A 15,480-nucleotide genomic window follows, 5' to 3' on the forward strand; every position below is an offset into this window, starting at 1 on the left:
TTAATACATAGTGAGTGAGAAATGTAACTGAAGAAGAAATACTCAGTCCATCATGGGAATCCCCCAGCAGCCTACGTCTATTGCAGCATAACTAAGGGAGGATTCAAGGTCACCTGGTCCAGCCCAACTATATGCTTTAGCAAAAAAGGAAGGTTTTAAGCCAAATCTTAAAAGTAGAGATAGATGACTGGCAATGACTCTTTCACAACGCTGTGGAGGAATTCTGTTGCACTTTTCTTCGCAGAATTGATCAAATTTGGCTCCATTGGAAGGTTCTGAGCAGGAGTGGCCTCTTTACGGTCATACTAATGTCTCTCAAACTGGACTTTGAGTAGGCCACTCCAAAACCTTCACTTTGCTTTTTTGAGCCATTCAGAAGTAGAGTTGCTGGTGTGTTTTGGATCATTGTCCTAACTTAAGGGCATTAACTGATTGCTGGACATTCTTCTTCCTCTCTGGTAAAAAGCAGAAATCATGGTTTCATCAACTATAGCAAGTCGTCTTGAAGGAGCAAAGCAGCCCCAGACCATCACACTACCACCACCATGTTTGGCTGTTGGCATGAAATGCTTTGTTAGTTCCAAAAAGTTCAACTTTTGTGTCATCAGTCCACAGAATATTTTACCAAAAGTCTCGCGGATCATCAGGATGTTTTTTGGCAAATGTGAGACGAGCCTTTGTGTTATTTTTGCAAGTGAGGCCTGCAATGCTTTAGATGTTGGAGTGATTTTGGTACGCCAGTCAGTCCTCGGAAGCTTCACCAGTGTTTTCTCCAAGTTTTCTCTAGTTGTGGATAATGGCTCGCACTGTGGTTCACTGGAGTCCAAAGTCTCAGCAATGGCCTTGTAACCATTTGCATAGTGATACAGTAGATGCCAATGACCGTGTTACTTATCTGCTCTTTAGATCGTGACATGATGTGTTGCTTTCGAGATCTTTTAGCCCACTTCACTTCATGTCCTATTTAAGTGATTTCTAGATTTAACACGTTTGGCATTATTGTGGGTGTGACTGGTGAAATTATAAGCAGCTTTCCAAAAAATGTGTCTAATCACATTTAATTTATGATTTAACCAACGGTCCCCAACCCTCAACTCAAGTGTTCTACAGTCTCTATATTTCAAAATGAGATTACAATAGAAGAAAGGGAAGTGTAGATACTTTATAACAGCAGTCCCCAACCCTCGGGCCACGAACCGGTACCAGGCCGTGAGTCGTTTGGTACCGGGCCGCGAGAGTTGAGGCTCGGGTGTGAAATTTAGGGTGTGTTTTCAGGGTTTTTATCGTTAACTGAGTTTCCCTGGGTCTTTTCCTGTGTTGTAGCTTTGTGTCTTATTTTGAAAGAAATATTTATGTGTTACCATAGCGACCAGAGAGCATTAAGGGGCAGAGAGGAGGATGTTACTCTCAATGTTGTTGGCACATTTCAGGAGGACACTGCTAATAAAGTTACACAATTACACAGTGAATTCAGATTATTATTATATTCATAAAAATAACAGTTTTCATCTTGGTCGTCTCATTTTATTTTGTTGTATTTATCCACGACGCCTTAAAGGCTGGTCCGTGAAAATATTGTCTGACATTAAACCGGTCCGTGGCGCAAAAAAGGCTGGGGACCGCTGATTTAACCTACCTGCACACCTTTTCAAATAAGGCCAGGTAGGTTAGGATAGCTTTAAACATAAAAAATTAACAAAATCATTTGAAAACTGCATTTTGTATTACATTGTTGCGCTCTACACAGATGTTTTAGAGAAGCAGTAATAGCACTTTTTCAAAGTCTGCTGATAGCTTTAAAAAAGCAACCACAGGAATTTACAACAAGCACATTTTAAGGTGGTGTTAGTTGGATATTGTGGGATTATATATGATGGCAGGAAATATTTTTTCTCCTTTGTTATATGAAACATGGAGAAGGCACTTAGAGTTTGATGCCACACAAAAACTAATGAGTAAAATCCATGAAAATGAAAACTGCAATACATGACTTCACATTAAATACTGGACTAAACTGTAAAGAGTTAAAGAGAAGACAAAGACTGTGTGACGGACTAATCATCATATCCTCTTTGGTTATATTGCATGTCTTTGTGAGCCCGTAATAATGTGACTGCATACACGTGGGCTAATTACCATGAGTAATGCAAACCTTTCTAAACTGTTTCACAGTGCAGCTATTCACGCATTAAACCTTCTTGCGGCGCTAAGCTTGGTACAGTAGTTGGTTCACAACAGTGTAACCATTTGTTCTGCAGGAGGGAGAGAACGGCTGCCAATTTGTCACACACTCAAGTTTAGGAAACGCGAGCTCAAGCTCCTGGCTGATGCACACAGTGTGTTTGATCTCAAACACCAGCAAACCTTTTCTTCACAATTGAAGGTTTATAATTAAATGCTTAGGGAGTTTTTTCTTCCCACTGTTGCCAAGTGCTTGCTCACAAGGGGTCATCTGATTGTTGGGGGTTTCTCTGTTTTATTGTAGGGTCTTTAACTTACAATATAAAGTACCTTGTGCTGTGATTAAGTGACAAGGTTCCTTTAGCTCAGTAGTTGATTTTAATTTAGTATGTTGAGGTTTTTTTTCTTATCTGGTGATTGTGTGTCTTTTGATTTATGTGGTGAACTGCTGCTCTTTCATGGATAAATAAAAATAAAAGCTGTCTTACCTCCCTCTCTGTTGACAATGTGATTGAGGTTGACTATGGCTAAGATGACCTCTAGGTCCTTGTCACTCATCCCTCTGGCAGCCATGTCCTCCACCGAGTCTGGGTAGATCACCTGGTCCCGCAGTGAACCTAATGACATGTACGGCCTGGGGAAACATAAATGCACATAAGTTGTATCCGTTATGAGCACTAAAGCTCACAAATTGTGTGACAAAAGCATTTTTAGACACTTAAAGAGGAGGAGCTGAAAGAAAAAGATGTCTGTTTTATAGATAGTGTGTTGGATTCTGTTACAGCTGCCAGCTGGCCATCTCATCCTATGTATAAAATATTTACCGCACTGCAGGAGGGAGTCAGCTATGGGTACGATTACATTTGAAGGTTTGGGTAAGACTGCTTCCCACATGGGCGACAGATCCTTGGTTTGAATCTCGACTGGTTGGACCATTACCTGCCTGTGCTCTCTGTGTTACCCTTACTCTCTCCTGTCAGAGTTGCTATATTTATTTCACTGTCTCGCTCTAAAATCAACATAAAAATGACAAAAATGTTATCATGATAACAGCTGCTGCTCCAACTGTTGCAGCTCTTGCTATATAGTAATAAAGGAGAGAGGTTACACATAATGGATAATTACCAAACAACTATAATAATATTTAATTTGATAATATTTATCATATTTAATCATTCTGCAGAGCTAGTATTTTAAACTTAATCTGGACAGTAAATATTTGACTCTGTCCACAGCTCTGGTTTCTCTCTCAGCTGCACAGACACACTCAGGTCCTGTTACAATGGATTAGATTACTGTTACGGTTCACTGGTACAATGATCAAACCCTGCACTTGTTTTGTCTGCCGTGGGACCTGCGATTATTGAGAGTGTGCATTTGTGCGTATACCTCTGAGGGATGTAGAACATATGCTGAGGGGAGGGTTTGTGTAGCCGGCCGCCGTAGACAGGCCACAAGCCGCCGAGGATCCTGAACAGAGAGCTTTTTCCACAACCATTAGGCCCTGTGATCAGTAGGTGCATGCTCTCTTCCACCTGAACGGGAGAGACAATTTATTAATTCTCCTGAAGCAGAGCGGGCTGTCAGTGTAATTACAATGCATCACTAGGCCATAAAGCTGTGGAAAAAGCAGGAGTGGTGTTAAACTGTTACACACAGAAAATATGGGCTCAAATTGTGGTCATAAATATTTTGTATTTGTAAATCAGGATTTGTATGAGTAAAAAGAATTTGTGTGTGTAAAAAAGATTTGTATGTATAGCCAAAAAATACGGGTGAAACTCTGCACTCAAGTTTCAACTTACAAATACGAATTTTAACGTATTTTTCTTCCTTTCAGCTGATTGGTCAATGTCATGTCAATCACAAATGTAACTATCCAATCAGAGAACAGATGGGTTTGGCTGTCGGAGGGGCACTTTTTTGAACTGTCCCTGAAAAGTTGTTTTGTATATTGAACACAACTTAAAAAAAAAAAAAAAAAAAAAATCCAGATGAAAATATATAGAATTTGCAAAATATTATCTTGCACCTGTCAAAAATTTGTATTTAATATCATATTGATATAATAAATGAAATTATTTATTAAGTATCTTTAGATTTCAGTAAATTGTGGCTAATAAAAGTAAAAAAGCCTGATTAATTAATTAATCAAGGCTAAAGTTCTACATATTTAAGGGCTTGGGCACTTGCGCTACAGGCGCTAGCTAGCTTCTCAAGCGTCACCTTAGCTAATTAAAGTCACTGAGCTCTCATAATAAGGCTTATGTGGTTAGTTTCACTAACAGACTGTTTAAGAAGCGCTCTTTTTTTGGTGAATGAAATTCTAGTATTACTTCATTCATATGTAAGTACTAATTTGTAAGTATGGTATATGGCTACAGCTTACTAGCCAAACTAGCTTGTGTTAGCTGATAACTTGGCATGCCCCAATCTCGCATAAATACGCTGATTCTGGCTCAAGATTAAAAACGTAGTGATGTCTATAAGGCAAATCCTTTGAAACATTAGGCCACAGCACACATTACTACTCTATCATTAGTTTTCATAGCTTTAATCCTTTTGCTAAAGTGGTTAACCATGGTTTCCATGGCGAGAAACCAAATATAGAGCCTCATTCATAAACGATGGGTAAAAACGTTTCACACACAAATTTATGATTCTTATTTTCTCTATTTTCATGCACGACTATGCATTTGAAAAAATATTACACACCACTCTTATTGCTACTTATACTACTGCTAATTATTATTATTTAATTTTGGTCAATATTTACAGTTTTACAAAACGACATTGGCTAAAAATGTTTAGAATTAGAATACAAAACTTAATAATATGATATTAATTTACGTGTTACAATGCAAATTAATAATTGAAAATATGTAGACTTTAAACACACTTTAACAGGGTTATCTTATCATATGGGTCACTCTAAGTTTCATATGAACCTAAATGTCAAAATGTTCCTTTTTTCTTTTACTTGCCACAGTGAGTGTCTCAAGTTAAATGATATTCATCACCCCCATTATTTCAGCCAGCTCTTCATCCTCAGACACTATTACCCATCCTGCTTTTTTGCCTTAGTGAGCATGCTCTTCACCTGTATGCAGCTTGCTGTATGCAGATTACATGCAGTGATCTGTCCCATAAATCTTGCAGTAGTTTTGAATGTGAACTTGTTTTTTCGTGCAGGGTAAGAACTAAAAAAAAAGAACTTAAAAGGAAAAGATCTTCAGTTCTTCACAAGACTGCCATTTAAAGTTTGTGTATGATATTTATATTGAAGCTGACATTTTTAAGCACAGCATCAGCGTCTTTTTCCGTTATCAGCTCAATGTCAGCGGCGTACTCTTGTGTAACGACCTCAGGCCAACATATATAATTGGAGCCTGGTGCAGTCTGCACAGAGGTCTGTTTGCCTGTGGTGTTTGAAAGAGATAAGCTATTCTTATTCATTTGTAATGATTCCAAAAGCTGATTCTTTTGATGTCTCAAAAAGCATTTTTATCAAAAACATCATGTCAGTGTTTCCTATTGTTGCCTCCTAACAAAAGAAGTCAGCAGGTCAGAACTGGAATAAGAGACACGTTTTGTCTGGTATCAAATTATCAGCGATGAAATAATGCTAACTCAATTATCCACATACAAGGAACAGATGAAAGGATCAGCAGACCCTCAGCCACTTTTGAGTGAAAAAAACAGAACCTGTGCTGAATGGATGAGCAGATCTTGGCAGCAGATTCACATCTATGATATGAGCGTTATGCATTATACCCTGCATCCAAATAAAACTGGAACGTCTGATCTGTGATTACCACCACCATGAAATCCTCATGAGGTGAATATAGTAGTGAAAATCCAGAGGGGAGCAACAAGTTGACACCCAAAGGATGTATCTGCTTTCTAATGAGACCCTGGGCCATTGTTTTTAAATGCTAATAAATTCTACACGGACCAAAATCCTCAGGAGTGAAGTCAGAGGGGCCTGAACTATCAGTTAAAGTAGAGCTCAGAAGGAAAAAAAGATCAGCCACCTTGAAGTTTAGGCAAGATACTACAACGTCTCCGTTTGGTGTGATAATCGGGACGTTCTCACACACGATGCCCTTGTCCACATCAATCACTTCGCCTGCAGAAACACAGAAACAGAGAAAAAGGATCAGGAACTACAGTGATTGTGTATTTGAGTAACAGATTGGACTCTGTGTCTTTACCACTTCACTTATTCATTAGCTTAGCATTACCCTCTAACATAAGATGCTTTCTATTAGAGTGTATCCAACCTTTGGACATTTAGTTTATTGATTTCTTATAATGTAAGCTGATCTGTAAGCTGGCCCAGATAAGGTTTGTGCAATTCATAAAATCTGGTCAAACATTATAAATTAGCAGCAAAACTTGAGCCTGAAGTTAGCGTGTAAGACAAATTCTGTTATTGATTTCAGTGAGGCAACTGCCGAAGCTATAGGCTATAACTCATTGCTGATTGTTGCTAATTTGGACAACAGAATGGATCGAATAATTGTTGGCAGAAAGATGTTGTTGGGGAATAAACTGAGCGTTTACCATTGACTATGTTTTGACCTGAACCAAATCAAAGCTTACTCTGGGCTTCAGGTAGCAGAAGTGGTAAAAGCAACAGAGGTTGTTGTGATGGCAACCTCTTCCTCTTCTGTTTTTTTTTTTTTTTGTACAGACAAAGAGGTGTTGTGTGTACACTGCTAGCTACCCTTTATTTCCAGCGGTCCGTCTATGTGCATCTCAGGCTTGCTCTTCTTCTCCGTCGTCGTTGTGGCTGACACAGAAGAGCGCTTGTAAATGCCCTTCTGGACATCCTCGAATACGACAAACATGTTGTGGACCCTCGCAGTATAGCCTGCCAGCTCCGTGACCTGTCCCAACAAACACACACGGGTCAGTCCATCTCTGGTAGATGTTAGTGTCACCACCATTGTGATAAAGATCACGATCATGGTGATGTGCCTGATAAAAATGTGACTCCTTGAGTGCAGGACTTGAGTGCAGGATTGATCCTAAGCTAGGTTTCATTTTAACCTCGGCTGCACCGTCTGCAATAGCCATAAAGTACATTCAGTGCCCCCGTTAACAGGAAGCTGTTCCTCCTCAATATCTCCTGGTGCTTGCTTATATTAAATAATTAAGATTTTTATATGTTCTGATGAAGGCCACAAGGCTATAACATTAACATGTCTGCTGGCATGGCCAAAACAAATTGGCAAAATGAAGATCTGTCAATACATTTCCCTAAAGTTTGTGTCAGTAGACAAGCAGACTTAGAAAAAGGTTTTGAATCTGTGTAAAATATAAAAACAGAAAAACAGAATGAAATCATGTACAAATTGCATAAACCTGTATTTTACTCACAAAAAAATACAGAAAACATATCAAATGTTTGAGACTACTCATTCGTTAAAGCTGGGGTGGGTACTTATTCAAAATAAAACTTTTCTGCAGTCAGGGGAATCTAAATCTGACTAAAGACAGGGACCATCTGGAGTGTTATCAGTGCTCAGTTTAAAAGCCTCTCTGATGATAGGAGGGTGTTTTAGTGCCTGTGGAATTGGCAGCGTGCACATCTGAACAGGCACTATAAATGTTGAAAGCTATATCCAGGTTTTAGAGAAACATTTGCTCCCATCGAGATGACGTCTTTTTCAGGCAAGACCTTGCACATTTCAGCAAGACAATACTAAAGCACATAAAATATCTTTCAGAATCTGGAGGCTGAACTTTTTACCAGATGACAAAGGCCCAGAACTGTTGAGCAGCTAGAATCGTATGAGACAAGAAAGGGACAACATCCCTCTGCCTGAAGTCCAGCAGCCGCTCTCATCAGTTCCCAGACTTTTACCGACAGTTGTTAAACGAAGAGGCTGTACCACACAGTGGTAAACATAACTTCTTTGTGAGGCATTGCTGCCATCAAATTCAAAATAAGCTCATATTTTCTTAAACTGCTACATTTTCTCAGTTTGTGTTTTGATGTTTTTTGTTTCCCATATGCAATTTTGAAATGAATTAAAATGACAGATTTATAAGATTCAAAAATAATTGCATTTTGTTTTTACTCACATCTTACAAGGCGTAGCAACTTTTCCTTACTGTTTGTGTGTGCTTTTGGATTAGATATATCATATATTTGCTTTTCCTCTTGTGGTTCTTTGCACCGTGATAACAGGCATGCACGCAGATTCCCCGCATAGCTCAAAAGAAAAAAAACAAAAAAACAACCCTACTTCCACTTCCAATGTTCAATTTTTATCCAGACCACATCTCACTGAGATCATAATTTCACTTCACTTAACCAGCTCTAAATGTCATCCTTAAATAATTACTACTTATTCTGTATTTTCACCTTGTATTCATCTACCTCTTCCTGGATTTTAAAAAGAGATTTTTGTAAATATGATCATAAAATTAGTAAAATAATACATTTACTGCTGAGGCAACAGAGGAAAGGAGCCAAATGTGTTTACAGGCACCTGGAGAGTGTTTCTTTTCGCTTTCTGTGGTGCACCCTGCAGCGAGACAATGCCGGCTGTTGACACAGCTTGATTATTTTAAACATCGAGCACCATTTCTGAGAATTCATGGACACCGTGCGGGGCAGCGGACCAGCTCAAACTCATTCAACCAGTCATATTTCTACTGGTGTGCTGGTTAGCCCAGTGGCTGCCAAAGTTCAACAGCATAGCAATATATATTAGGGGTGCTACGGTTCAGTTCGGTTTGATACTTTTCGATACAAAAACATGTTCATGCTTTTTTAATTTGTCATTTATTAAAATTATAAATATATATTTTAACTCAAAAGTATAGTTTTTAAATGTAATGTTGCTGAAACAACAAAGTAATAAATAAATAAATCTATCTGATCGAGAAATCCAGCCAGTGTGCCTGCACATGCGATGTGACAATAAAAGTGATTTGATTTTGATTTGATTTTGATTTGATTTTGAAATCCCTCATCCTTGGAAAAGAGAGTTTATTACAGAGAAACGGCTCTTTCCAAAATAAAAGCTATACTATAGGCTTCTTCTGGGGTATATTCTCAGCAGCATATTAAACATATCAGGTCCCCATAAGGAGAATCATGTGCTAACAGCTGTCTAAATGACTCCGGTAAAGTTTGTAGCATGCCTGCTTGTTGTTTTTGTCTGCTTCCACCTGTCTTTGCACTAGGATGATGTCATCGTAAATGTGCAGTCATATTCATTGTGTTCCCACTAGTGCTGTCAGCATTAATCTGAAATGACGTTAACGCCACAACACGGCTAATCTCCGTTAACGAGCTATCCAGGATCGCCCCATGCATGGGGCTGAACAGCGTCAACACGTTAATGAGCAAACTGCGAGCAAACTGCGCTAACTCATTAGTTCCCACCAATGTAATTGAGCATTGCGTGGCACATCCGACATACTGTTTTACTTTTTACATGACGCGCTTACCTTCAGGGTCATACTTCACATGAAGACCAAAATAGTTCCAAAGGCCAGATCTGAATGAGGGTGGGGGAGGTTCAATTTGCCATGTTGCAAGGAGATTAGCTTCTGTCTTGCTAGCATGCGCTGCGCTCACTGGATCTGCGCTCGACAGTGCAGCCTAGGCGGAATAGTCGAACGCAGATCCACTGAGCTCTCAACAGACAGCCTCGTCAGCAGAAAAGTTGATAAAATAAATTAAAAATGTTGTATTGTTCGATACATATGCTACCGAACCAAAAGCACTGTATCGAACGGTTCAATATCAATATGAGTATCGTTGCACCCCTAATATATATGCAGCTTCAGTTTATTTTATTATGAGCCTCATTAACAGCACCAAAAAACCCACTGGGAAAAAGAACCACAGCCTTGCATAATGACATCTCACATTTCAACATAAGTATAGCAATGATTACAAAACACACACATTTGTGTTCTTTATAGTCTGCCTTTGTTCAAAATCCCTGATGAAAACATGCTGTTTGACTCATTTTTTGTCTTAGTAATTAGTTCAACTTTTGCATGATATATCACCCAAATGTTAGTCCGACTGAATTTTTCTTGCTTTTGCTAAAATAAAGTGACCTCCTAAAGCCGGGAACACGCTGTAATAATGCAAAATCCGTTTTGTACAAAGCAATTGGACATCTTATGCAAGAGAGATCCTTTTGATATGGCTGTATATAAGTAAACAATACGTAAGTAATCAGTTTAAATATTTAACCAGCCTAGACATTCATGCAGCATTGCAATATTTGTCCTGAATTCCCCAAAAAACATACTGGGGCAAGTTAAATACCACTAAAACCATCACATCCACTATTCTGGTTTAGAATCAAGCAAACCTGAGCTTTTCTTTGCTTGAGCTTTTTAAACGTGATGAAATTTCCAAATACTGGAGTCAGCATATGTGCAAGTAACCCCTGTGTGTTTCTTTTTTTGAAATCTTGGGTTTCTATGATGTCAGTGAGAGGAGATGTCCCTAATATGGTCATCTCAGAAGAGGGGCAATCACATGAAAACGCCCCCCTCCAGTATAAGTTAATAAGGATTATTTTGAATTGTGACTCACGTGAAGCTAATCTAGCAGCAGAATAGATCCCTTTAACTAACACCCAGCTGCAGATTAAATGAGACCTGACTGCCCACTCGTAAACACGGCCCTGTTCTGAAGACCAGACAAGGCAGGTGCTGTAATCTGGTGCTTGCTGGGTTTTTTGGTGTGCTCAGCAGGTGTATTAGCAAATACAGCCGCTTCATCCTTTCTGATTGGCCTAAAAAGAGTTCAAGTAAATGCTGTTGATCTTCCAGCTCTGCAGAAGTGCAGAGCTGAAAGATCAACAGATGGAGGATTATTTGCAGCTAAGCTGAGCTCTGAGAGAAGGAGCTCTCAAAACACACACACAAGCGCTGGGTTTCACTGACCTATAGTGACACGAGAGTGATGGTGGATTCACTCTTCAGGAAGTGAGGCCTATTTAAGCCCTCTGTGTTCAGTTCTGTTCCCATAATAGAATTCCAAGCAGTGTAACACATACAGCATCAGAGCACCAACCTGACCCAGTTCTGTTTTTTACTTAGTCACTGGATCATGTGCTGATAGAACAGGGTGCCAATTTTAATGTACACGAGTGAACTACTGTGTTGTGTGTGAGGTTGGTAGATATTAGCCAGCACATCTTCATGTCTGTGTGCTTTTCACATAAAAATAAAAAACAAAACGGGGACTTTTAGTCTTACCTTGTTAATGTGGAACCAAAGAACAAAAACAACAGCAAAGCTTTTTAAGATGAGTAACAAACTACTGCAAGGTAGGACTTGTCATGGGCCAATCTGACTGCGCACACACACACACACACACTCCTCCATATTAAATAGGCAGAGTGTGTGGAGGCGTGAGCTGGGCACGCTGCCCCAGGAATGTGCTCCATCCCTGCTGTCTGTCAAACTGCACACACACACACATCTCTTGGCTTTGCACGCAGGGGCACGCCGCAATGCATCTCAAGCCACGCGCGCACACGTGCTCAAAACAGAAGTGCATGCAGGCTTAAACTCGTATCCCCCGGGAACGTGTTTTTCACAATAAAATGATAATCATGGTGTGAAGAAGGTGGCATGATGGGAAATTCTTTAGCACGGGTGAAACAGTTAAGGAAGCTCACAGCCAACCGCAAGCACATCGAACCAGTTTCATTTCCTCCTCTTTGACGCTGTTTCGGGCTGCTGAACCGTCGCTGACAGTCAAGTTACTCGCTGACAGGCATGAGATAAACCTGCCAGATCTTTGCTCAAATATTCCACATTTTTATAAAGGGAATTATCAAAAAGCCTGGGATAGTACACGCCAACACACAGGGTGGCACGCGATCAAAAGTGCAGCAGTACTAATGAGCTGCAGTGCAACACAGCTTCAGCACAAATGTGCTGCAACCAAATCCTCTTATGGACTTCAAAATGTAGCCTGAGAGAGAGAGAGAGAATGAACTGGTCTTGCAATTTCTTTCTTTCTTTCTTTTTGGATTAAAGTGCAATGAAAGATCAGGGATTTGGCTATCAATGAACAAGGTCTTTCATTCAGCTTTTTTTTTCTCTTCTTTTTCCTTTTTCATGCTGCGTGGTGAGTTTTGCAAGAAGAAGAAGAAGGAGAGAGATGGACATAAATCAATCCGACATTCTTGATGTCCACTCGTCCATGTACACATGGGCCACCGGAACGACCCACCGATGCTCAAACCTGCCCGGTTTATTTCTTCAAGAAGACATTTTTACTGACATCTGAGCCAAAAAACTGCAAAGTTGTGACACTCTGTACAGTCTTGGGTACTTCCTACTGTCCAGACGGACAATTAAACCTAAAAAGCTGCCAGATATGTTGTGAAAGAACAAAATGCTGAATCATTATAAGTTTAAATAAGCGCAAAAGACCTTTTCTTGTATGAAACTTCTGCTGCACTGCAGTTGACTCTCAAACACATCATTTGCAGGATATAACACGTATTCAAAAGGCAACATTCGTAAATTTCCATCTTAAACAGCGAAAATCTGTTATTAACAGATTAATCACTTCTTCATACAGTCTCTAACTTATCCAAAAATAATGAAAAATCTGTAATTTAATGCCTTAAAAGGGAAGCATTCCACATGTTGCTTTTCTGGACTCTACTAGAGCCGCTTTGCAAGATTCACTTCATGCACAGGATGAAAGAAGTCCCCTCTCCCTTTAACCCAGCTTGTCTTCTGATTGGCTGGCCTTTGCAAACAGCAGGTCTGGACAGGAGGTTGGACTCACAGCCAGAGCTGTGTGCCTCAGATGACTAGATTATTAACATCAGAGTTGCTGCAACTTTCAGAATGGACGAGTATGAAATGCAGGTGTGCATGAGAGATCAGTGTAAGATGTGGGCCTGTGAGTCTCAGTTATGAAGTTTTCTGATTGAAAATGACAGCAAAGTTGTGTTAAATTCAGCATACTACGGTGCACCTCTTTGTAGGAGGACATGATCCTCTCGATGGCATCAGCTCCTGAGGCCAAGAGGTTACGTGCGGTGGTGAACGCCTCTGTTCTCTCGCTCACCATCACCTGGGTCTGACCGTCAGCTGTTTCTATAAGGGTGGAAAGACAGGCACAAGACATGGGACAGCGAGCAGAACAATTAACTTCGGGACCTCAAAAGACAAAACAGAGCTTTGTGTGTCAGCGGTGCGAAACATGTTTTCACACTTTCACCTGGGAGCATAAGGATACGATGGAAAAAGGTTCATTAAATATCTGTAGGTACAGTGTAATAAGGGACCCGGTTACAGGCTTATTATTGATGCTGAGAGCTCATCAGGGAGGTGTGGGAGGCAGCTACTGTTTTCACACATGCTAATCAGCTCCCGCTGGTAGAGCAAGCAGTAACTACAGTTATTATAGTTGCACTTAAAAGGCTTAACAAGCACAAGACTCGTGCTAGGGTAACGCTACACCTAACCAACTCCCTACCGCTGTCAGCGAAGCCGGTGGCTGTGATGATGGGCACGGCCACCATGACGAGCCCGGCGCCGCTCCACACGTACTTCATGAGGAACTGCTCGATCATGATGTACCAGAGCCGTTTGGACAGGATCAGGTTCATCTGGTCTGCCAGAGCCCGGTAGCACTTCTGCAGCTGACACATCTCCACCTGCAGCGGGCGGTACATCAGAACATGAAGCAACACAGGCATTTCCCAACTCTCTGTGTGATCTGTGAAAAAGGCCGTGCAGTAGAATTTCTTCAAGATAATAGTAAAGTCTTTCACACTGATGCTCTTTCAGAATAAAAATAGCTTTAGTCAATAAAGTTAAAACTAACTCTGCTGCTAATCTTTGTGCCGGCTCTTATAGCATAATTGTGATCCTAACAGCCTCAAGCAGCAGTAGATGGAACATTGTTATGGATATGACCATTCATCTTAGCTGGCCATCCTCAAAGACCTACCTCTAAAGTTACCGCTTCACCCATAGTAATTACATTGGTGTCTACAGATTGTAAATGTGTTATGCATTTCACACGTAACGTGGCACATCCGGGCACAGACACTTCCTAATAAATAAACACAATAATGATCGTGTGGCTGCACATAACTCCCACACCGCTTCCATTCTGCAGCTAGCACTCACATGCCCACATCCGTCTCTGCATACCTTGTGTCCTCTGTAGAAAGCTATTTCCTCAGCATTAGCAATGATCCTAGAGTGCACATAGCGCAGGTAGCCCTTCCTGTGAGCCTCTTCGGCCACCAGCTTGCCAAATTTGGGCGAGCATGCACGCAGGACTTTAGCCGTGGCAAATACCACGAGCCCTGCCAGCAGGGTCGGACCGGAGGCGTTGGCCCCCCTGGACCTGGCGGTCTGAATCAACGTGTAGGAGGTCAGCATCACATCCAGTATAGGCTTGGTGAGGTTAGAATAGAGATGTGCCACGGACTGGGAGAACATCATCACGTCCTCGGTGAGAGACTGGTCCGGATTGGCGAGCCTCCCGTCCATGTTGCTGACTTTGTAGTAGGTCTGATTGGTGAAGTAGGTCCGATAGGCATGGTTCACTAGCCGGGTGCGGAAGGCCAGAGCCAGTTTGCACTCCAGGTACCGGATGGCGCTGTTGACGAACGTGGCCGGGATTGCAATGAGGAGCCATTTGATCAGCTGGATGATGAAGCGTTTGGGTTTTTTCTCCACGATCGTTTTGACTATCTTGCCGTCCAAGCTGGCAACGTAAATAGAGAGAAACGTCCTAGATATCAGCGCCACCGAGTGCAAAGAGAGCAAAGCGAGCTCTCTGGAAACGAGCTTGGGAAAGAGGATTTTACCAAGTTCCAGGATCTGCTTGAAAAACTCAGCATTTACCCCCGGGGATTGTTTCCTATCAATCACAGCATCCGTTTGAGTCTTTCCCGAGCAAGTGGAGCCGTTCTCCGCCTTTGAAGCCCGGTGATTGCTCCCCGGACCTTTGTTTTTGCAGAGCTGCTTGCAGATGATGGGGTACAGCGTTCTGACACCGTATGCAGCAGCCGCAAGAAACACGGCTCGCTTCGCCGCGGCCGTGCGGTCCCATCTCACTTTAGACGCCGCATCGAGGATGTTGGACATTTTTCAACCGTTAGTCGTCTCTGCAACCAGCCCTTACTACACCCATCCCCCAGACCTGACTCACCGCGTCGACATAAAGAGCGAGAGGGAGTTCTGATGGCCGGACTGATGTGAAGCGAGCCCGATACTTGTGCCGCTACATCCTGCTCCCCTTTTTTGCGCCAGCTACAAGCACTC

The 15,480-nt window shown here is 41.3% G+C and overlaps 1 protein-coding gene across 1 annotated transcript in view; it reads right to left on the reverse strand.

Moving 5' to 3' along the window:
- LOC102298904 (ATP-binding cassette sub-family D member 2) overlaps positions 1-15,478 on the reverse strand; it is an 18,386-nt gene extending 2,908 nt beyond the window's left edge. The window contains exons 1-7 of the mRNA XM_005915726.3: positions 14,359-15,478; positions 13,676-13,856; positions 13,172-13,293; positions 6,911-7,073; positions 6,216-6,310; positions 3,571-3,716; positions 2,670-2,815 (exon numbers count right to left, since the gene is read on the reverse strand). Of these exons, the coding sequence (XP_005915788.1) occupies positions 2,670-2,815; positions 3,571-3,716; positions 6,216-6,310; positions 6,911-7,073; positions 13,172-13,293; positions 13,676-13,856; positions 14,359-15,303 (1,798 nt within the window). The 5' untranslated portion in view covers positions 15,304-15,478. The remainder of the gene's footprint in view (positions 1-2,669; positions 2,816-3,570; positions 3,717-6,215; positions 6,311-6,910; positions 7,074-13,171; positions 13,294-13,675; positions 13,857-14,358) is intronic.
- Positions 15,479-15,480: the final 2 nt, after the last annotated feature.

Source organism: Haplochromis burtoni, unplaced genomic scaffold (genome assembly GCF_018398535.1).
Source record: "Haplochromis burtoni strain Fernald_Lab_line unplaced genomic scaffold, NCSU_Asbu1 Contig_14, whole genome shotgun sequence".
NCBI lineage: Eukaryota > Metazoa > Chordata > Actinopteri > Cichliformes > Cichlidae > Haplochromis > Haplochromis burtoni.